The sequence below is a fragment of the Falco biarmicus genome, chromosome 10 (assembly GCF_023638135.1).
Source record: "Falco biarmicus isolate bFalBia1 chromosome 10, bFalBia1.pri, whole genome shotgun sequence".
NCBI classification, from domain to species: Eukaryota; Metazoa; Chordata; class Aves; order Falconiformes; family Falconidae; genus Falco; species Falco biarmicus.
In genome coordinates this window covers 36,758,014-36,782,662 of record NC_079297.1, presented here as the reverse complement: position 1 = coordinate 36,782,662, position 24,649 = coordinate 36,758,014, and the positions used below count along the sequence as shown (strand labels likewise).

The 24,649-nt window shown below is 41.4% G+C and overlaps 1 protein-coding gene across 2 annotated transcripts in view; it reads right to left on the bottom strand.

The window, feature by feature from the left end:
- The window catches only part of KCNQ1 (potassium voltage-gated channel subfamily Q member 1), a 362,823-nt gene extending 340,499 nt beyond the window's left edge, over positions 1-22,324 (bottom strand). Inside the window, exon 1 of one of the 2 annotated variants that reach the window (XM_056354505.1) lies at positions 21,822-22,324. In XM_056354505.1, the coding sequence (XP_056210480.1) occupies positions 21,822-22,219 (398 nt within the window). In that variant the 5' untranslated portion in view covers positions 22,220-22,324. The remainder of the gene's footprint in view (positions 1-21,821) is intronic. The other variant, XM_056354506.1, reaches the window with a different exon arrangement.
- Positions 22,325-24,649: the final 2,325 nt, after the last annotated feature.

Genomic DNA, 24,649 nt, shown 5'->3' with positions numbered 1-24,649 from the left:
CTTCCTGTAGCAAATGAAATTATTTAAAGCTCGTTATCCCCACCTGAAGCTTTGCTGATGCAAAAGCATACGGGAAATGAACCACTGGCCAGCCTGGTTCTCTGATGCATTTGCATCAGGTACCACAGAGGATGCAGCCTTGAGAATGACAGATTTCTCAATTTTACCTCTGCCTCAGTTGATATGTTCTTAAGTAAAATATTTGGAAAATATCTCTGAGTTAATAGTACAACATATACATACTAAGTTCCAAAACCATTTTCCATTCCACTCAGAAGAAAGCACATTGTTTTCTTCTGTTTCTGGGCTCTTTCTTTCAAGCAAAGAATAGGTTCACACAGGGACTCAAACACTGTTTACACACAGGAGGAACTGGTGTTAGTACTACTAGTGGTTAAGAAGTTCATACACTGATACAAGATTTAGGCTGAGACTCTGCAACTGCAATACAGCACTGCAATAATCACGAATAAGAACTACAGCTCTCATTCAAGTAGCTCAAGAATTTGGAATAGGGATGCCTTTGGATTTCAGGGTGCAGTGATGCAGACAGCAAAGGATATTTTAGCTTAGGATGCTTTCATATGAGTGTAATGGAAAAGAAGGAAACGGGATGGACAACCTTATTAAAAGTTTCACTGCAATTAGGTGAAAGGTGCATGCATATGCAAATTTGCTTGCCAGGCAGCACAAAAATTTACAGCACTAAATTCAAGTTGAGTTAAGGAAACCCTACGACCGCCAGCAAGAAGTTACCTATATGCCTACCCATGTGGGCTTCTAAGTATATAATACAGACACCCTACAACAGTATATACACAGTACCCAGTCATCACCAAGTAAATTAGCAATCACTGTACTATAAGGACACAGATGTTTTAAAGACATCTGAGAGAATATATAAGCAAAAATTAATGATGGGTTCTGGGCTTCTTTAAGTTTAACCTTGGCAGAATATTTTTCTTGAAGGAGGGATTAATTTGATTTTGGAGACCTCTTATTTGCTGAAACTTTACGCTTACTAGAAAGAGGGTTCCTGCCAGCTGCAGGAATAGTAGATCCATAAAAGTCTTTGTCACACACCTGAAATCACAGCTTTTAAATGGCTCAAGAGCTAGAGGATTATGAAGGAATGCAGACAGCTGTCTTCAGGTGTGGTAGCTCCATTCAGCAAACACCAAGGAGGCTTTCCAAGCTCTTACACCCTGCCTCAGCCTCTAGCCAGACACCAGAACAGGTTTTCTTTGCTGTGGAAACACATATCAGGATGGTAAAGGAAGAGGGATAAACAAATACTCCCCAGTGTGTTACTGCAGTTATCTGGCCAACAACGTTAGGGAAAGGTTGAGGTGCTCTTCAAACAAGGATACCTAGACTTAACAACCTGCCTGTTGGGTTAACTTTGCCACCACACTGAAAACTTCCTTATTTAACTTCACTGCTTTAGCTGGTATTATACAAACCTCCACCTCTTCTTCACTCTGCATTTCTCTTCTGCCTCCTCTTGTTTTTCCTCAGCTATGTATCATACAATCATAGACCAAGCGTACCTTTGGCAGGCCCATATGGAAGACCCACAGGTCAAGAAGACTGAAAACAAATGAGAGCACATCTCGGAGGATAAAGTATGTTTGAGTAAACACTGAATGAACTTATACAGTGGCTGTTGCATACTTTTTTTTTAATACACAACGTTTCAAATATTGTATCACACTGAAATCAGCAAGAGCTCTGCCTACAGGAGAGAACTTAACCTGAAATACGAATAGCCACAGAAGGAAAAAAATACATATATTTAAAAAAAATAATCACTGAAAGCAAAGCAGATTGTCATACATACCACCCTTGCAGAACTCAGAAACCGAGTTACTCGGTAGCCTAAAACTCCCATTCTGCTGGCTGGGCTGCAGGGCTCCCCATTCCCCAGGATGCAGGCTTCAGCTCACTGGGATGGCTCCAGGCAAAGGTCCCTTTCAGAAACATCCACCACTCATGTCTTCTGGTTGCTTATGGCACCTTCCATTCCATGCATTGCAATTGCACTCTGCTTTGAACAGGATGTGTCCCTGCCTTAGAGAAGAGATCTGTGCTTGAGGCTAGCAAAAAGGGAGCAATTACTGTGGAGGCTGTCCCACGCTACACTTCATCAGAAGAATCCAGCATGACCTCTATTATTTCTTCTTTGCATTGCCCTAGCACCTAGCAATCTCTACCACAAAGCAGTGTGGTTTGGTGGTAAACACTGCGCGCACACACACACACACACACAGATGGTAACCTGACAAGTAAAGTTGCTTAGAAGAACAGCTGTGCTCAAAACAGATTATGGAACACCTAATATCAGAGAAGGTAAAGATTTATTGTCTTTCAAAACATGCCTGCATTCAGCCAATTAATCTTCAATATCTACCCAGATATTCATAGCTACATGTACCATACTTTCTGTAGAGCTCATATTCCTTGAACTCTCCTGGCTCACAAGATTAGGTATGTAGATGCTTTTGTTTTATATATTGGCTTAGGGAGAGGTTTTCCAATCTAGAAGCAGTGCATGTATTAAGCATTAAGGTTTGCTCTTCAGAGTTTATTTCAACACCAGAGCTTAAAAGCAGCTCAGAAAGCGCTTGGTTGTCAAGCTGTTGACGCTACAGAATTGCTGTACTAGTTATTTTATGGTAATTACATAGCAAAGATCCGGTGTCTTTATTAAAAAGCCACTCCCATTTCATGAGTAACAGGAACTGCTTGCTCCAAACAAAAATGCAAATCCATTCCCTGGGAAGAATTGTGAATGCTTAGAAAGACTTTGCTTGAAAGGTAAACATTTGCTATTCCATGTCAAAAATACAAAAGCTAAAAAATACAAGGAAACAGTAAAAGAAAAATCAAGATGAGAAGTGAAAAAATACACACTTCCTATCTGTTTAAGCAAAGGCAGCAGCGTAGTAATGCTGCCAGGGTACTCTGAACTAACAGACTGGAACTGGTGACCACTTGAAAACTGACTGATTCCACCTCCTCCTTCTGTTTCAACATGCACAGGTAGCCAGCCAGCCACTGCTTGGCTACGTATTACTCCAGCAGCACCGTTCCTCTCCACAAGCTAACTAAAGAGACATCAGTAGTTCAGTATTTCATAAGTTTCAACTATGAAATTCCTCATGCAGGAGAGAAAAAAAAAAAACAAACCACTAAAATCCTGGCAACTGGCAGTCACAAGGAAAAGCAGTTTCCTTCCACTTTAAGCATGGACAGAGTTTAACACAGTAAGTAAACAATGAATCTAGCTTATCATTGCTGCTTTTGCTAATCCAATATACAACTGCTCTCCCAAGAGTCCAAAGTAGTAGAAACACATACACACACACCAAAAAAAAGCAGAAACAAAACTCCTGAAGGAAAAAGAATAATTTCAAATGAAGACAGATATACATAAAAAAGAAAAGAAATAGAGAAATGGTGTTTGCATGCTACTTCAAGTATCGGACATCAAAACAGCTCATTAACAGGCATACACATTTGTAGGACAGGTAATGGCATCTATTCTTTACGTGCACATGTCTGGCACCAGAATAAAGGTGCCCTTGTTATCACCTCTTTCAGGTGCCAACAGGGACTATTCTATGTGTTTTCTTCCCCTTCCTCAACCGGTCTACATGTTTTTTGGCAATAGACAGTTGTAAACAAATTGCCCATCAAAACAGCCATCTTCCTTTACCATCTCAACAAAAAGGATGAAGCATTACATGCAAACAGCCACACTCTCACTCCTAGAATTGCGTATTTCTGGTCAAATCTCATTTAAAGACTTTCAAGGCTGCTACAGAGAGTGAGTGAATGCAGCTCTCATTTCAAGTCAGTGAGGGATTTTCCAACATGTCTTCCCTAACCGTGTGTGAAAATCCCACCTACTTACAACACTGATTACTCCAGGGCACGGCTGAGATCAGACAAGTGGATCCCATTGCAGCTACTCCTGATTAACTAACTGCTGTCAATCTGCTCCTCGGCAGCTGCCATAAAGTACACATTTTTTTCATATCAGGTTTGAAAGTTGCAGTTCCAGAGTAATTTTCAAACTAAAATCCAAGGAGTTTTCTTATTACCTTTTTGTTTGAAAGTATCTCAGATGCACTTCTAATTATACTTAAAATGCTTACTTGGTATTTCAAAAACCTGCACATCTACCAGCTTTACTCATCCAGTTGTAGACCCATGTGGAATTTGATGCTTACTCAAATCCAGCAAGCTGACTTCAAAAAGAACGTAAAGAGATCTCTCATGGCCAAAACCATCTATGAACATTGATGCAACTGTTAAAAGTGACTTTATCTGTGGCCCAGTTCCCTAAAGGTAGCATGAATTTTGGTTTTAAGCATGTGGCATGAATATAGGACCATTCAGTGAACACTCATTTTGAAGTTTCTGTTTTTACATAAATGCATAAGCATTAATGCAATGTTTAAAAATGCAATCTAAAAAGATAAGGTAATACAGAACTTAGATTCAGCAAAGTAATTACAATATAGCAAAAGCTGTAGTTCAAAAAAAAACTCTCTAAAATTCAACACCTTAACACTGCAGTACGCACCTCCAGTTAATCTTAAGACTCCATTTTGCATTTCTTTACCTGTTGATTTCAATTGTTTAGCCTGAGTTCTTCCTGAAAACAAAGTATTTCTGTTGAATTTAGGTTTACATTCCACAGAATATTGCTTGCCAGAAACATGTCTCTAACACACAGTGTAGAACAGAATTGCTAATACTAGATGACGTTAAACAAATGGCAACACTCCACTACGCGGCAATTAAAATTGATAAGAAGCCCGTGTTCTTCAGGACTTCTTTTCAAGTCTAACAGTAAGCTCTGGAATTTCCAGCCACTGAAGGTTTTTGTGACTTTGCTTTTTATGAATGCACAATCTAAGGAGATAAGCGCTTTTGTGCACTTGGCTGGTGTTTGCCCATGAACAAGGCTGTTGACTGGGGGTTTATTGCTGTGAAAGATGCCAACAGCACCCCAAGGACAGACTGGGACATTCCAGCACTTGTCAGAGAGGTGCCAATGCCCCCCTAAATCTAACACCACTGTGATTTCACAGAGACACAACAGTGCTGATAACAGCTTTAGATTTGGATGCCAGGGGAGAGAGCAGTCAGACTGTGTTATTCACTACAACTAGAACAAACAGCCTACAGCTTCACTTCAGCTTCTGGGTCAGGGAGGAAGAAGGATCAAACCTTATCTATGATACAACTGTCGGTCAGTCCCTGAGGCCACTGCATTAACACATTCCCTGGAGTGCTGAAAGCAAAGTGCTCTATGGTACAAGTGCAGCGTCAGGGCAGGGTAAACTCAGTGGTACAGGTTGGCTACCTATTCGTTTTGTCATTTTACCTTAGAGCCATGAATATTCCCACAGTACTAGATGCTATAAAGACATACAGGGTGTGAAGATCCCTGCTGTGCAAGATTAGGCTACAGTACATAGCAGTGATGTATACCCAGTTAGGTGTAGCCACTATCCCTGTCACACTTGGTGCTAATTTTGGTCCCAACACCAGCTAGAATTGTTAGTGCCCACCTATGCTAATAAGCCCTCGCCCTCAGTTGCTAAGGCAGGCGCAATGCTGCACTGTCACAGCCATCTAGCCTTTGGGCCAGAACCAACTCACACCCTGCCAGCTGGCACAAGTGCAGGGTTGTATATATATTCCCTCTACCTTCATGCTTAACAAAGCTTCTCCAGCCTGACCTAGCAGTCACAGCCCAATTATAATCCACATATAAGTCTAGGAGAGCAGCAGAGACACATCTTTTCAAACCATCTAGACTAGCAAAACGTTTCTTACAGATATGAAGTGGAGAGAAAGCTACAGCCTGTAAATCTCATTGTTCCATTCAGGTCCGCTGGGTGTCGACAGAGCTAGTCTCTTCCTCTTTTGTGAGCAAAGGGATAGGAAGCAGCCAGTAAAGACGAACTGGAGATGTTGTGAGGAAGAAGCAAACTTACAGGCAGTTCTTATTGCTTAGTGTCTAGACTATTTTTTTCCATTTCTTTCCATGTATTCAAAGTTATTTAAGCTCATTAAGAAGTCACGGTATGCTTTCATTCCCAAAGTGTAAACTTGTCTGGCTTTCCCATAGCTATTTATCTTCCTTGTGTTGCAATAGCAACACTTTTCCTACAAGTCTCATGTAAAAACCACTTCATTCTTCCTTACGTTTATTATAAAATAAATGGGATTACAGGGAAACATGAAGAAACTACTTTCACCACCATCTCTCCTAACTATATAGGAAAACCACTTACTGAAAGCAGAGCTCAATAACTAAATATCTTTTAAAAGACATGCACTGTAATACAAGTTTTATTTTACAAGGTAGGCGCTAATCTCAGTGGTGCAGCCAAATTTTATTCTGGTTAATCGTTTTGCACCCATGAGGCACTTTACTCCTACCGATTTAATTTTTGCCTTCAGTTCCTGTCCTAAATGCGCACAATCTTCCCATGGTGGCTAAAGCGCAGCAGAATACAAAGTCTCTTCTACATACCATATGGCTTGAGCATTTGGGAGGGGTGAGGAGCAGGCAAAAAGGCACCATATAAAAAGGACAACGACACTGGAGTCTGCTAAACATATGTGATGAGAGAGAGACACAGAGAGGAGAGAGACTGCAATTCCAATGAACACACAGAGTACCAGCAACCAGACAGAAGCATCAGCAGATTATTTTTGTTATGGGAGGGCAGAGGAAACCAAAGATACATAGAGCTGTTATTTTCCTAGCATCACAAGACTGCTTTCCTCCCTTCCTTCTGAAACAGCATTTGTTCTGAAGCCAGGTGCAACCAGTACACCTCACAGCTAGTGGCAGTTGATGGATTGGATCAAGCTCCCTATTACTGCGTTTTGGATCATTAAGTAAACTATTTTGAATGAAGCTGTACTGATTCTTTTTTTCCTCTAAACAGGTGGCAATTGAAACACGAGCAGCTCATAAAAATATACCTTTTAACAGAGGAGATATAATTAATAAAAACAAACAGAAGTCACAATTAGATAATTGTTTTAACACTTAAGATCACTTGAACTACCACCGAACAGGGTAAAACTTGAGTTTAATCTTATGCTTTGAGCTCCCATTTGTAGAAAAAGGCAGAATGATGGCCTCAATTGCCATTACATCAATTTTTATAAAGTGTTTGGTAATACTGAATTATGTACATGTATGTGTACACCTAGCTGTGCATACAAACACATTTTGGAACATGATGTAACTTACTGCACACTGGAGATCTACCCGACAAAGAACTAGAACAAAAATCCATTGTTATTTCTTGATTCAGCTGTAGTAACTAACTTTTTCTTTTATGAAGTATCTGATTGACATTTTTGCCTTTGTCTCCCTAAGTTTTCATTGATAAAATAATCAATTCAACATTGGCAATCAGCAGTTAAAAACAATCTACAAAGTTTCAGTGTGGAAAGGAGGAATTAGAAAATTAAAATCCAATTAATATTCTAAATTCTTTATACTCTTTCAAACCAAACCAAAAATTACTTAAAAATACTCAGAACATGCCTTTGTGGATTTATTATTTCCAAAAAAAAACCCCACAGAAAGGAAAAGAGATTACTAAGCAGTAATCAGAGCTCTTAGAAATACATAAATTACATGTACAATCCAGCCACTGTAGATATACAGGCACCCCACCTTAAGCTGCAGCTTCATAGTATTTGGCAAGTAAGCCCACATGGTGTTCTCTCTACTCAAGACACAAGTATATCTGATGAAAGGTTTATCTTTCCCTTCAACTCTCTATCAAATACAGAATTCAGTGCAAACAAATTCTTGTGAGAAAGAAGGTAGACACAGCCGAATTTCAGCATCTCAGAAGCCTTCAGCTGACAGTAGATAACATCATTAACCATTGTTAGAAATGGTTCTTGATAAACACTTTCAACCAGCAACTTTCACATACCAAGTCCTACCCACAGGCAAAAATCCTTCACACCAACAGTAACTGCAGAACTGCTCAGTGAAGTAGCACACAAGCTCTAAAGATAGGTGCAACAAGAGAGAACTTGCCAAAGGTAAGGACACTGCTGCAGGTCACTATTTGACAGGTCATAAGAAAGGAGACATTAAGATAATTGGGTATGTTGAAGTCTGGTGAATTTTGACAACAGAAGGATACTTCATTTCTGCAGTCTCACCAAAGATCTTAACATACTGCATTAACTCATGCCCTACAGAAAGATTACTGTGTTCTTTGATCTCTTTTGGCTTCACACAAATGACCTTGAGAATTATTGAGAAGACCTGAGTTTATCTGCCATGGAGCATCATGTAAGTGCATGCCACCACATATGTGATAACCAGGCAGTACCTGGTTGAAGCAGCTCCTGCACATAGGTGTATCTCAGCTGGAGAAGGACCAGCCACCAGCAAGTCAAAGGTCATGTCAATTAACCCTTGTGACTGAGCAAAAGGCATAGCAATTTTGTCACCTGTTCACCCATTACAACATAACTATTGATGCTGGGCAACCTGTCTTGATGAACCCAATAACCAGCTGAATTTCAGGGACACAATCACTACTGTTAATACCATAAAGATGGCTGATGGACTAACAGAAAGCCTGAAAGACCCTCATAAAATTAGTCACATGCCATGAGGAAACAAGTACGGCTTATAAAATAACCTGCTGGTACTCAAATGCTGAGAGACACAGAATGCCCTTCTTACAGATTTTCAAGGGCATGGCTATCACCTATCACTTGTGAATGAGATCATTCAGCTCTGTTGAGTCCCAGATAGGTTAACATCTCCTTTCATAACAAAACTAGAAAGTTCTTGCAAAAAAAAAAAAAAAAACCAACCTGTCAACCCTGAGATACAGGAGAATCTAGTCAACAACATGCTGTATTGTAGGTCTTATGAAGAGGAGTACCAGAAAAGGGGTGGTAAGTAAACAGAACATTAAAAAAAAACCCCAAACAACAAAACAAACAAAAAACCTCCACAACTGAGAAAGGAGAAAAAAAAAAAAGAAAAAAAAAGAGAGAGATAAGCACTCTGGAGGATTACAGAAATGAAGCAAACTATTTCTGTAACTCTGCCCAAGATCCAGGCATCTGATACTTGATACCAAGGATAATAAACTAGGCCATTTTCAAAAAGCTGGGAAACTACTTTAAGACGGAAAAAGCCAAAGCAGAAAACAGTAGTGAACACTGCAGACCCAGCTTCATGCACATGACCAGATGGAGATCTCTAACGATCAAGACGCTTTCTAAACCTTCTCATAGTGAGACAAAGGTATAGATCCACTTCTTGAGAGATACCCAACGCAAGGTCTTTGCTTCAGCAACAAGGCTGTCACTGCTGAGAATTACGATGCCAAGAGAGTAAACAGAAAGGAGACATTTCCTTTGAAACCCTGATATAACTGTCACTTTTCTTAGCTATGTGAGAAGAGCCACCCACCCCACCACAACCTGCTAGATCTTCATCAGCTACTCACTGTTAAATCAGCCTGTAAATTCAGATATGGTGGATTCAACTAACAATCTACAATATGTAATATTTCACCCCAAAGATCTTTCCCAGTTTCAACTGGCAGAACAACCTGCATGGGAAAGCAGTTCTTGTTACCACAGCAGCAATGCATTGCAAAGTCTTAAAATTTGACTCCATCTTGCTGTAAGCACATGGAAGGATCTATTAGAGGAATCACCTAAACAGCACATATCCTTTGTGTATCCAGACAGCTAAAGCCCCCAAAGTCAAAGGAATCTGGCCATCACAGGTAGCACAAAGGCCAGAAGATTAACTGCAGAGATGCCATCAACAGGAAAGAAGGTGACATGTCTAACAAACCTATTCTCAAAAAACTCATGGCAGGTTTGGATTGAACTAATGTGAAAGGAGCAAAGGTACTTCAGAGGAAGAAACATAAAGGCTGGGAACAGAAAGAGAGCTAAACCTCCAGCTTACACACACACCAAATGCAAGAGAATCAAGTGCCACAAGGTTAAGAAATTATCCAGCTCCCAGATCTGCACATATTCCTTTCACAGTGTGAATGCAGAAACCTGGACATCTATTCCACAGCAGGATCAACTACACCTAGATAAACCCTGATAAATATTCATCTAGCCTGCGCTTAAAGACTTCATTGCTCCACTATCCCTCCCCTGTGACAGGAGAAATTCAGATTATGCTTTAAAGACCATTACTTCTTATCTAATTCATCTGAACATGAAGAACAGATATTTTTTTCTCTGACCTAGGGCAGTCTTTTTTTGAAGACTTCAAGTCATCCACCTTCCACAGTATCATGTTTCCTAGTCCTTGGGTGTCTTTTATTCTCCCCCAGACATCTGGGTTTTCTTCAGTTGGTCTACACCTTTGCTGAAATACAGTAGTCACAGTTCCATTTCCTAGCCACACAGTACCAATTTCATCAACAAACCATGATCATAAGCTATGAAGAGCTGTCTTCAATGAACGGAACTACGAAGGCATACAACTAACATAACCATGTAAGACTCAAGATATCTGTGCCTGTCATACTTTGCGTACTATTGAAACGGGTAGCTCCGACTGTTTAGCTCTAGGATGATGACCTATTGACATAGAAAACATCAAATGAGCAGGCTTATTTTGCGTGAAGTGATGAGATAATCCATTATCAATACTTTCTGGGTCACAGAAAAGGCAACAGCATATAATCACTTTAAGTTTACTCACACTACAGATAAAGCAATACACATTTATTTACTCACTGCCAGGTTTGACTACATTTCAGTGTCCTCTAAGACAGGAGTGAAAAATAAATCAGATAATCTCAACTAGATCTACTTAGGAAGAATATGGAGGGGGGGTAAGGAGTGGAATTAAGAACTGTTTGCCAAAGTTTGTGAAGGACAGATAAAGCCTTTGTTCTACAAAATACAAACACCACTGATTCTTAACACGATCAGTACAGGGTGTTCTCTTTTTTTGAAGCCACAGGATGGAAGATCTTTCCTCTTGTCTCTTTGCCCTGCCTCCATTGCCCTGTACAGATAAGTGGGCAGAGGCATCTGAAGGGTGTAAGAATGAGATGAGCAGCAGCAACTGTTTCCTGCATACATTCTCCTTTGCTCTGCTTGACAACATCCTTACAGGAGATAAGAGCTGAAGTAAAGGTGCCTAATTTGTACTGTGGTGCACTCGAGGGTTATTGTGAAAAAGAAGAGTCTAGGCCAATTCCAGCCCATTTTCAGACAATGCAGTTTCACTGGGAAGGAGATAGCTGCTGTAGGAACAAACATTATTTGAAAGGAACTCCTTACTTCACAGAAGGAAGACACTTTCGCTACAAAGACTGCAGTCTTTTTTGTACTAGGGATGAGCAAGGATTCTGTACTTTGCCACCAGTACCATGCCTCTGCTATCAAACCTAGTGTCTTTGGAGAGATTCCAGTGAAGCAACCTGATGGATGATTTACATTCTGTTCTCGAACTGTAATCCAATTTTCTTCTCTATCCAGACCATGCAAAATTATGTAATATTAACACTGCTATGAAACTACATTGTTAAAAATTGAAAAAAAGTTAAAGGCATCCCCAAGACTCTAGAGACTACAGTTGCAGAGGAGGCTAGTAACTTCTGAGCACTGGAGTTATATATATCCAAGCTAGTGCAATCTTCTTGCGCCAGTCCAAGACTTCTGCCTGACATTAAACAGCCTATTGCAAGTGCAGCCACTCTTTGGTCTACAGAGAGGACAAGTCTGTGTTCTTGCCCAGTCTAGAACACAAGCAAGTAGGGAAGAACAAAGGGAGGACCATTTATTTTTAGAAATCTACAACAAAACTACCAGTGAGATGGTGAAAAACCTGGGTATATATGTAATTTAGCGTATTTACTACAGGCAAAAGACAACAGCCATATGGACAAAGTAGAAGTTCATACAGAATTAGCACTGTAAAATGTTCAGTCTTTCAGAAAAAAATACCTTATTTTAAACAAAATAAATTTAACTAAGTTCTACCCATCCTGTGAACGATGCCTAGCAAGTAATTTTAATTGCCCTAATTTTGGAGATTTGCATACAAGTTTTTGTTTTACTAGTTGGTCCTTTACCTTTTATCTCTGCTAGCTGCTCCCACTCGTCTTTACTAGTTGGTCCTTTACCTTTTATCTCTGCTAGCTGCTCCCACTCGTCTTTACTAGTTGGTCCTTTACCTTTTATCTCTGCTAGCTGCTCCCACTCGTCTTTACTAGTTGGTCCTTTACCTTTTATCTCTGCTAGCTGCTCCCACTCGTCTTTACTAGTTGGTCCTTTACCTTTTATCTCTGCTAGCTGCTCCCACTCGTCTTTACTAGTTGGTCCTTTACCTTTTATCTCTGCTAGCTGCTCCCACTCGTCTTTACTAGTTGGTCCTTTACCTTTTATCTCTGCTAGCTGCTCCCACTCGTCTTTACTAGTTGGTCCTTTACCTTTTATCTCTGCTAGCTGCTCCCACTCGTCTTTACTAGTTGGTCCTTTACCTTTTATCTCTGCTAGCTGCTCCCACTCGTCTTTACTAGTTGGTCCTTTACCTTTTATCTCTGCTAGCTGCTCCCACTCGTCTTTACTAGTTGGTCCTTTACCTTTTATCTCTGCTAGCTGCTCCCACTCGTCTTTACTAGTTGGTCCTTTACCTTTTATCTCTACTAGCTGCTCCCACTCGTCTTTACTAGTTGGTGCTTTACCTTTTATCTCTACTAGTTGCTCCCACTGGAAAGCAAATATCTATTCACATAGTGAAGTTCAACACATGATGATCTTTTCTTGCAGAATCAAAACAGGTAGTACTTCTGCAAATGTATTATACTTCCCTATTACTGCAGAAGAAAATGTATGCTCTCTTTTTTTCCAGTGTTAGAGTAAAGCTAATGGATAATAAAGACCACAACTTGTTAGGATAAACAAAGATAAAGATTTTCTACTGTTTCTCAATCTTAGTTCACTAAGACCAGTATATTTCTCATTTGAATCAAGGCCTAGTGAAGTTATACAATACTTAACTTTTTAAGTATACTAATTTTTAAATAACCCCAGCAGAAGAAGGCACACAAAATAAAAGGGATTTTATAGTTAGGAGTAAAACCTTTCAGTTTTCTGTTACAAATATGACAAAATCATATTGTCAAATGACATACCGTAAGTCCACTGGCATTAGCAAAACATGCAAGAGATTTATGTTCCTACTGAAAAATTTCATATGAAATTCAAAGATCAGGATCAATATTTGCAGAAGAAACTTAAAAGGATGCAGAATCCCTGTGCTAGCTTTATTTGGCTTTGGTTAACATTTTTCATAAAATAGTAAAACATGGCATAGATTGTGCAGAACATATGAGAAGAACTAAAAAGATCTACTCCAGGCACATTGCTAGAAATATCTGAAGGTCACCTGATGATTTTCAGTATAATTTCCTATTAAATTCCTATTTTGGTAGTTTATAGCTTTTAAATGGTTAAAATTCCAAGGCTGCAGTTTTAGTGTTTGATGTATTCCTTGCATGAAGTCCCATACAGGAACACACCTTTTCCTAAACTCAAAAAAGATTCAGCTTTGAGAAAATGTGTGTTCATTAATTTACACCACTAAAGCAGTTCAGAAAAAAAAAACTTGCTCGTCATAGTCATTGTCCTAAGCTTTAAGAAATCATTGGCTTCCCCTGTGCCTATGTATTTTTTTATTGTAATTTTCCCAGGTTCTAAGTTTTCTGTTGTGAAGTGTGGGTGTTAAGGAAGGAAACTGCCATTTAAGAAATGTGGGACAGTACTTCAGTACTTTTGGTTTCTGAGGGTTTTTGTTGTTTTGGGATGGTTAAAAAAAAAAAAAAAAAAAAAACTTACACTACCTATATACTTACCCAGACCCTGCTTTGCACTCTCTGCAATTTCTTACAGCTCCCTGAACATAGGGAACAGCTGTTACTTTACTATTCTGTACTGTGAATGAGGAAAAGAGGAAGATGAAAATCCAAACGTCCTCAAAAATTGATCATGCCAGACAAGGAAAAAGTTCACACCAAGCACCTCCCTAGCCTCCAAGTGTGCACAAACTGGTGGCCAAAGAAATCTACTTGATTTAGAGCAGCTTTAGAATTTCCAATTTAAAAAAAAAAATCACTGTCTAAAAACATATAGCAAAATAAATATATAAAGCATCGGACACTCCCTATTATTAAAAAATCCATATATATATATATGTATATACACACACTGCTACCATAGTAGAAGCTTGCAAATACATATGCTCTCCCATTATCATTACCAGCATTATAATGGTTCTCAAGGTCATTATGCCAGATGAAGCATGACTGCATGAGGAGAGCTAGTACCTTACCTAAAAATGCACTAAGCTACACATTCTTCTTCTGTAGCTCAGCCTACTCATCAGGCTTATTGGCAACTGGCAACTTTCCAATGTGTTTGAAACTTGTGTTGGACCTCTTGGTGGCAGGCAGAAAAAAATGTGTCCCCAACAAGACACTATTTTACATCTGGAACTGAATGAGCAACTGTTTACAGCTTTTGTGTTCAGCCACTAATACACATTAAACAATCTATTAACACACAAAATTAATGGGACGTTGCCAAGTTTAAAGTCAGAAAAGCACTGTGCCTGTGCATAGTTCCCCACAGCATATGTTGGCACTGTTGTTTATAACACATCCAGCACACACACATTTGGAGCTCTGCCTAATTAGTTCACTGCAATTGAATCTCAACTCTAGCCTTAATTCAGCTGCAATGAAAATTTTGAAAGAGATCTATCTACGCAGCCGTGCATGTTTTTACCCTGGCACTTGAAGAGCCAGGGTAAGGAAGTGTGCCAGAATTGCCCAACCAACCATTCGACAGATATATAGACATGCGAATACTGCACTTACTGGTTTTCTTAAGATCATTCATGTGCAACTTTTAAAGGCAGAATAATTCTTTTCCTGGAGGAAAGCAAACACCAAAGGAGGACTTGAAATATTGTACTGGAAGGATGATAGGAAAAGAGAGAAGGCCTATCCCCAGGAAAGCCTGCCCAAATTTAACACATTTATAACTTCTACATGCATTCCACAGAGTTGCTTCTCCACTGCATGCAATGCAACCTGCCCCCACTGGGCATTAGTGTTCAGAAGTTTACAGCATTCTGCTTCCATCAGTTATTTGAAAACCTAAACACCAGTACAATTACAGTTTGCCCCCACAGAACTCGCTCTCCTCATGTAGCTTCTGTGTCTGCCTGCAGGCTATAGGTCAAGACGATACTCAAGGCTTTTTCCAAGTAACTGACCATATCACACCATGCATTTCAGAACTGAAACTGAATTTTCATAATTATTGCTAGAGATACTGTGTGCCTTCAAAAGGCATTTTAATTAGAAGATGCCCAGCTTTTCACCTCCTTTCACCTTCAACAATCAAAATATATTTCCACAATCATTTTCACAGAGCAATAATTTAATGCAACAAATGATGCAGAGATGGTGGTTTAGTCAAAGTGACTTCCAGGCACTAACTACCAGTAGTTGACATTGAGAGGATCTGGTTTCTGATTCTGCTTTTCTTTCTGATGACAGTCAATTACTAAGTAACTTGAGTATTTTTTAGGTTTGGATTTTTGGTTTGGGGTTTTTTTTTCATTTTTAGTCAGTTTGGCAGTTACTAGTATCTGTGTTTCTTACCCTGAGAACTTCTACTGTCCCAGTGGGAGAGAAAAATGGGGACCTCTCCTGAACTGTAACTATGCTGTCACTCTTGAGGTCTTCTTGACACAGACTTGGATTGATCTCAGCCACAGGACAGCTAGACAAGAAAAAATGAAACTTCAGTCAAGTTACAGATTGGGAAACATCACACAAGGCAAGAGCGGAAAGCTGTATCCTGGCCAACCCAAATAGTACCTCAATCACACAAGTCACAAAGAAGCAACTGCATGCTGTATTGTAGCTAAGGGGCTGCACTGTGGCACACAGCAAGGAAGGAGGGAGCAGCAAAGCCTTCAAGTCACATCTCCACTTCACCTGTATCCAAAATCTGCCAAGACTCAAAACTCCAGTATCTGGCTGATCATCAAACAGGCTGACCCTGCCACAGCAACTCCTAAACATGAACGCACTGTCTTGCATTGTTACCAAGCATATTGATAGATGCACAGTGCGAGGTTGTGATGACGTCCACCCTGCTGCAAATCAAATAGCTAGACTATGGAATAGGGCCAGGGAGGTGGGAGGGTGGAGAAAATAATCTAAAAATATCACCTTGTTTCCACTTCATTTTCCCCCAGTTCTAGTCCTCCTTGAACATGTGCGCAACCTCAAAGACCTATATAAGCCACTGCACAGCTGTAACACATCATGCTTTTAAAAACATGAAGTGACAAAGTAACAGATTCCTACTACTACAACTGTATCTAGCACGAAGGGATGGGAGTACCAGGCTTCAGTACTACAATAAATGCTGGTTGCAAGCAACAGGAGCTCATAGACAGAAATCATATAGAAATAAAACAAGCATTAGTTCACGTCAGCTTCTGCATGACATGAAGCATAATCTCTCTCTCTCAAATATGCCAAAATGAGGGGGCCAATTCGACCTCAACTAAACTGCCTCAGTCTTGACTAAACCTGGGCCTTCCTGCAATTGACTGTAGCAGAAAGAATGTGACTGTGACCAAGTTATTTTTCTTTCCTTCCACTTAGAAAAGCCGCGCTTATTTTGGAAGATTTAAGTCTTCTTTTTAAGATAGAAGTCAATAATCTGAAAGTCTGACTCCAAGCCACAAAAATCTCTAAACATTTGTGTCCAAAACGTAGTACTTCGTATGTTTTGCCCCTTTTTTCATTCAGTCTGAAAGAAAACTTAGCCATTTATAAGCACATGCATACACTAATCATTTAATGGACTTTTTTCCTCAACAGTTTACAAACCAAGCATGAACCAGTAGGCTTGACGTATGTTTGTAGTACACTTGGAAACATGACAAAAATAGGATTTTAAATTGGGAGTTATGCTTCTTCCTCACAGTGTTGTATGTAAACAGCACGATGTAAACACTGCGTTGCCTTTAATAATTGATTGCTCTAAGTCCTGATACAAATGCAACTGGAATATTTTATCTACCCTTGCTTCTTATCTTTGCATGCATACGCATGCAGCCACACTTCTGATAGTTCCCCTGTTCCTAGATAGCAGTCTCCCAAATCTCAACCCCCAGCCAGCCCAGGCTCATGTAAACATCTCGGGGTTTGAACAAACTCAACAACAATCATCGCTGATTAAACCAATCATATAGAAAGGCAAAGTAAAGTGAACCAGGTACAGGCATGCAAAGGTAAGATAGATGTTGATTACCTTTTGTGGCAGCAAAGGAGAGCTGCCATACCTGCCGGAACAGACCAATGGTCCATCAGCTTCCAAATTGTTTCCTCTGGTAATGACCAACACTTCAAAGAACGTGAGGAGTCAACATGCAATGCACATTGCCAAAAGTCATTAATTGCCGTACTGAGAGTAAAAGAAATCACCAGAAAGCTCATAACTTAAGTTTCTTCAGGCACATTTTAAGACGCTTGATTTCAAACTGTTTAAAGAAGGTGAGAAGAAGCTCCTCCCTCAAGCACTTAAATGTAAATAATTTTTTAAATACCTGAAGACTTCACTTATTCTTTATAGTCATTTCCAACAATGGGACAGAGTTTCAGGATTTCAGCAGGCCACTATGAAGACAGAATTTAAGCTTTTTTTATCTCTCCACCTCTTTTCACGTAGCCTGAAAACTTCATTCATTAAGGCCACAGAACATTTCACCTCTCAAAGGCACTGTCCCAAGGTGCGCTGTTATGATAAGGTGCCCTAGCTCAGAAGGTCATTGAGAACAGTGGCACCCTATCATTTCCTCACCTCTCATAGTTAAGGGGGGTTGGTGGCCCTGGCAGGACATTACCACACACGCAGCCATACCACAGGGCAAGCTCTTGCTTGCAAAATCCAAGTTTCCAGGTAAATACCAGTTCCATTCACAGAAGCCACACAGGTAAATAAATCTTCAACTGTCAAGCACAATTTACTTGCACTGGTAGAATTAAGTGTACATGTACTATATACTTCATATATTTAAATGAAATTTGGTACAACATCAAACCAAGTAATGTAGCTGAAATAAAGGTTTCTGTCATTTCCACTAGTATTTTTAGGCAGGGTTTTTTAGTGGTAAATTAATAGCTGATTTCCCATAGAGACTTAGTCCCACAGCCTGTAAAAATGGATATGTGTATATATAAGATACATATATATAATGAGGTACAATGATTCATTTCTTATTCTGCTCACTTAAGATGTTTATGCTCTTTGGTCTGAGCAAATAACACAAATCTCAGAAAAGACCTGAGCAGAGTTCAATTGATTTAGTCAGCAACTGTGATACCCAGTTATCCTGGAAGTTTAAAAACATCAAGAGAGAAAGTATATACATTTTTCAACTGGAAAAATAGGTATTTCAGCCACCTGTTGAGAGAAATACTAATTCAGAAGTAAACAAGTCGTTGGCCTGATCTAGTACAGCAACCCTCTATTGCTGTACAAGATAGCCAGATTCCATCCTTTAGATAGGGGGTAGGCGAGGGGCTTTGCTGCACACCAAAACATATGGCAATCTAAACAATATGAAACAAACATACCAACACAGAATCAGTGGATTAAAGTTTGGTGTTCAACTTCCCTTTTCTAAACGTTATAATATGAAACTGAGGAAAATCAGTTCTGTATATCAGTTCTTAGCTATTAGTGTTCTAGATACCACTGACTCAGATTCCTGAGCAGGAAAAGGGTGTGACAGGCAATCAGTAGATGTAACTCTTATCGCTTGATAAACAGTTTCAACAACCAGCCAGATATACAGGTCCAGAACAAGTTACATTGTCTAAATTTAATCATTTCAGCACATCATTAGGAATGCAACCACACACTACACACAATGTAGAACAGTGCAACAGATAGAAAATTCAGAAGCCCACAGTGCTCGTTGCTTCCATCTTTGGGCTAGATCTTGGCCCATAACCTCTACTCAGCTTTGGCTCTTATGCTCTCATTTAACAGCACTCCTGTTCGTTTTCCTTCCCCTCTGAAACTTTAAGATAGTGACCAAGACCTCCCAGGCAGCTGAAAGCCCCCAAAATAAAGCAGGAAGTAGCCAGCAGAGAGTCACAAAGCAGCAACACGTAAATGACATTAGTCTCTTAAGCTCATTTTGGCAGGAGATTCAACCATCAAGGTCCTCGCACGTCACCAAACTAACTTGTCAACTGCTTTTAGTAACAAAGCTCTGCTCTGTAGCCACTATTAATCTACCAATACTCAGCACGTGGCTGGCAGGGCTGTTCTCAAAAGAGAGCATTCCTTGGTGCAGCAGAAAGCAAACATCCCAGCAAGGTGCTTTAGGAGCTCAGAAAGCAAGAGAGTTGGAGAGGTATGAACCAAAGATCAGTAACCTAAAACATTATTTAACAGATACAGCAAGTACAGGCTTATCTCCCACAGAAACAAGGAGATGCTGGGATGGCTGAGGAAAGCACAGACTCAATTCCCTCTGCTGGTAGAAATCAGAGTGAGGCTGCCTGAGAACACACGCTATACATGCAGATTACCTTGCAAGAAACATACAAGGGCGTATGGTGGGTTTATTTATTTATTTATTAATATTTATTATTATTATTACCCTCCTCTGACCCTTCAGAGTCCCAAGAGAAGAAATTTGCACAATGCTTAGTAAAAGGCTTGAGAATATTTACTGTTACTGTAATTCAGCATCAGAAGAGCTCTTCTGGAAGCGGGGGCCAAATGCTGGGGCTAATGCTTACACCTCAGATAACTGTGTACTGGGGGTAGAGACAGGCAATGGCAGCCTGCACATATTACAATCTCTTTCCTAAAGTAAAATTACAAAATCTTAATTCCTACAAAGATTAACAAAGGGTTAATCCACACTGCTAACACTTGCAAAAAAGAAAACAAACAAACAAAGTTAAAATTCAGGCTAGAATCTTAGATAAAGGGATCCACCAGGGTTTTTTCAGCATTTTCCTAGGCCCACTCTTAAGGCTTAGAGAAGATTAGTTAAGATATTGAACATTATTTATTGCCCCTTCTTCACATAATTTTTGACACCTGAAAGAGGTCAGAAATCATAAGACACGGCTGCCTAAAACTCCTTTTTAGAGAAAAAAGTAAAAAAAAAAAACCAAAACAAAACCTAAACTCTATTCCTGAAAGTGTTTTATGTTGCTCAACCACAACTATTAGACACTTCATAATTATGGCCATTAGCTGTTTTGTCATCTAATGGCATTATCATAATGCTAAAGAGAATGGAGCCCACAATTACCCCAGCAGCTGCACACAGTCATCTCCCAATTAAATACATTCAGGTGACAGCTGTTTTCCCTCCACTAAAATAAAGTTGGTACCACTTACCTAAAGACTCCTCAAGTCACCTAAAGACTCCAGAATCCTCAAACGGGGCATATAAGCACCCAATCCTGAATTCACTTCAAATAATACTTAGAATAGCATTTAAAAACAGAATAATTAGATCATAAAGCCTGATTTTTATCAAAGTCTTTTGCCTTAAGATTTTGACCATAAAATGTCTTTATCTCTAGCTGGTATAATAACCATGCATATACGTAGCGTGTATATACATGCACATGTATGTGTGTGAGTGCAGAAACGCAACAGACACCACAATTCTGCCTGACCTTATTACCTACATTTAACATACACAAGTCATTCAAGGGTCATGCGAACCTTCTGCAACACCTCGATTAAAAAGCATGGATTTCTCACAGAGGCACTTGCTGAATCCTCGTGCACCACAGACCCGCCACGCGCGGGCTCAGGGCAGGTGCTGCACGCCGCATCAGGTATCATACCCAAAGCGGTTTTCAACTTGCCTGTAGCTAAGCGGCATTAACATCCTCAAAACCTTGTCATCCTCCTTCCTGTCTAAAAATAGCAGCGACGACATTTGTGCCTGAAAGGACAAGAAGTTAGAGCGAACGGCAATAGAAGAGGCAAGGAGAAGGTGTGTCACCCCTCGCTCGTCCTCCTCCAGCAGGGCTGCGGGGCTGCGCACCTGTTCGGTCAGGAACGGATGCTGTGCAGCGAGCTGGGAAATGGGGAGTCACTGCATTAAAAACTACCGAAGACACTCTTACCTATTTAATTCCCACACTCAGAATGAAGAAGTTATTTCAACTCCCAGGGTAAACTTCTGAAGAAATCTGCCTCGAGCCCGCTCCTGCTCTATCTGATACGTACACCCAAGAGCTCCTGAACAGAAATACAGCACTTCTGTTTAAAATAAGAGAAACTTCCTCCCAGAGAGTGACTTTTTTGTTGCTGTTTTGCTTCACGCCCGTTCAAAAACGCCTCAGGGAGAGGTCTCTGCAAGCCGTTCGAGCCTGGAGCACCGGGCCTGCCCGGAGAGCTCCGCGGCAGCGGGACGGCCAGGGGTGCCGCGCTCCCGCCTCCGCCGCCAGCCCGGGCCCCGCCAGTCGAGGCGGGGAGGGGGCCCGGCGGCACCGCCGGAGCGGCCGCCACACGCTTCGGGGACGGCGGGCAGGCGTGCGGGGCAGCACCCTGAGAGAGCCCCCCGCACCGGGAGGCGGTTTTCCCGCGCCGGGCCGCCGCGGCTGACAGGACAAGCCGCTGTAACGGGAGCCCGGCACGGAGCAGGTGAGCCCGGCGGGGAGCGGGCGGGTACTCACACGGTGAAGTGGTACACGAAGCACTTCCAGCCCGTGGGCCGCTCCAAGAAGTTGTAGACCCTGCCCTGGACGCTGCTGCGGCTCAGCAGGGGCTTGCGGAGGCTGTAGATGGAGACGCGGGGATCGAGGCTGACGGGCGGCCGCGGGCAGTCGGCGTTCACCACCACCACCTCGCTCCTCAGGCGCAGCGGCCGCTCCCGCTCCGGCTGCGGGCTGCAGCCCGCCGGCGGCTGCCCGCCCTGGGCGGCGGAGAGCGGGGCGTAGTGGGCGTTGGGGGTGCTCTCGGCCAACTCCAGCGCCGAGGGCTTCTTGCCAGGCGTCATGCTGCCTTTCCTGGGCAGCGACAGCCGGCCCAGGCTCCGGCTTTTCTGCTCGCCTGGCGGGGAGCTGGAGGACATCGCTGGGGCAGCTGGGGGAGGCCGGCCGGCGGTGCGGTGCGAGAGCTGCGCTGCCCCGGGGAGCTGCGGGCCGGCGCCGGGCGCCCTCTCCCGCCGCCGCCGCTGGCCCCGCCCCCTCAGGGGCGGCTCCTGGCCGGGAAAGGTGAGGGGAAGCCGCGGCGGGGCGGGCCCGGCCTGGCCTGCAGTGCTGGGGCCGCCCGCCGGGAGGCGCTGCGGGAGCCGCGCTTACCTCTGCGGGGGAACCGGGGCGGCCACTCAGCCCCCCCCGCCACTTGCCTCACGGCCCGGCCCGTGAGCCCCGGCTGGCGTCGGGACCCCCTCTCCTCATGGCTGACCTCGGCCGGCGCCACCTACGCGCTGGTCACCGACGTAGCCGCAGGAGCTTGTAGGGTCAGCGCCCCAGGCGGCCAGCAGGCTTTCCCGCCTTTTCGGCCCACCCGGCATCTGTGGGGACGAAGCGCTCCGGTGTTCCCTAGGCCTGTGGCTTTAGCTCCTGGCTTACAACCCCTTACCTGAGATTTACAACCTTCAGAGCCTGCTGCTCCCTCCCTTTTCAATGAATTTCAGCTTCTGGGAGCAGCAGACTTGGGATCCTCCAGAAGGCTCTTTTTAATGCAACTAATGAGTAAGGGTCTGGCCAACATGCCTTGCAGTGAACACTGCACCCTGGTATTACTTTAACATAAGGGAACAAATAAGTGAGAAATTGGGCAAATCGTACAGTTCTGCAGACTTGCAATGCAAGTTGTTTTTCTCACCAACACCAGAAACTTTTTGTCCTTGTGAATGGGTGAGTGTGTTTGGCCATTAATAACATTATTTTGAGAGCTTGGATAACTTTCCTGTATAGTGGAGTAAGTTATGACTTCCTTAACTGCAGTGTGAATCAATTTGTCATGGTTTTTTGCACCAATTAGTTAACAATTTCTATTCCCAGAGCTAAAGAGAAGGGTGCTTTTGGGAGTGCTGGGGTTTTTTTCTTGTAGCCCAAAATAGAACAGAACTAGTAAGAGCTATGTTGAGTTCATGGTTGATACTGGTACTTGGACAAGAATGTTGTGGGAAGATAAGGTGCTAAATAAAGTTAAACAAAAACAACCCTGCTAATTACAGTTCCATTCAAATGTCAGGCTGTACATGTGCTAGGGGAACTGGGCAAGATCCTTCAGTAGTGTAAATAAGCAAGACTCTAGGCTCTTGTAAAGTACTGATTTACACCCGTGAAGGATCTGGCTCCTTAGAAATACAAAACCAGAAGTGTTAAGAGAATTTGCAAAACTTGCTTCTAAATCAACATCACACTAACCAGGACTTTCCCTCCTCCACCAGAAAAGAAGAATAAACTAGCTTAATAAAAACAGCATTTCAAAGGAAATTTTCCCTGCATCTGGCCAAAATAGACTCAGGTTCCCTCATTTTGAAAAATTGTTTTCTTGCAATAAGCCGGCAAGAAAAATGACTAATAGAAGAAAGTACGTCATTACTACCCTTGAAGGCTCACTGTTTGAGGACTAGCCTGATAAAGTCTTGATATTAAAGTTAACAAATGTGATTCTTTATGTAAGTGTTCCACATTGGTTTAAAGACCAACATATTGTTTGGATTATACAGGACCTTATTCTGGAGCCAGCTGCAAAACAGAGTTTACAGAGTTCAGCAGAACAAGAAGCTGTATGTGTATAGGTATGTACATTACATTGTTCTTCAAAAACTGTTTTCAAAATCTTTTAAAAATATCATGGGATTATGTTGTTATTTATCTGATGATTAACAAATCAGAGGATAGAAACCCTAACATATCCGAACCTAAGAAAATGGAATTTCTGTATTACTTATGCAATTTCCTTCCAAAACAAAAGTAGAGAAAGATTACATACTTAAATAGCTAAGCAGGGAAGAAAATTGTTAAGAACTGAATTTGGTCCTCAGTGCTCAGTGTTCAATGAGAAACTGTTCCAAGCAACCAAAGTTTGTTTCAATAATTTTCTCACTGCAAAACAAGAAAAGTCTCAAATATATTCCATAACCCAATATATTGGACTGTTTCTCAGGTCAGAAATATTTTCATAAGGTTTTGATTTCGATTTCTAATGTTGGCTAAATCTTTCAAAGAATCCTCACAAATAAAGGAATTTTAAAATATTTAAAATTAGTATTTAGGCAATATCTAAATGTATTTTCCCTGGGATCAAGGGATTAATAAAAACCCACTTTTTTTAATGTGTTACTAATGGATGATGACATTTATGTAGTAAAATCATTTTGTTCCATGATTCACAGCTAGTTCATGTTACTGAATGCTAAAACACCTGTCTGGCATAGGTGAGAAAAAGAGCATACTGAAATAAAAGTGTCAGAGATTACTATTTAATGATGAGAATCCAGAGAATAATTATCTTTAATATATAATAAGTTACCAAAACTGTATTC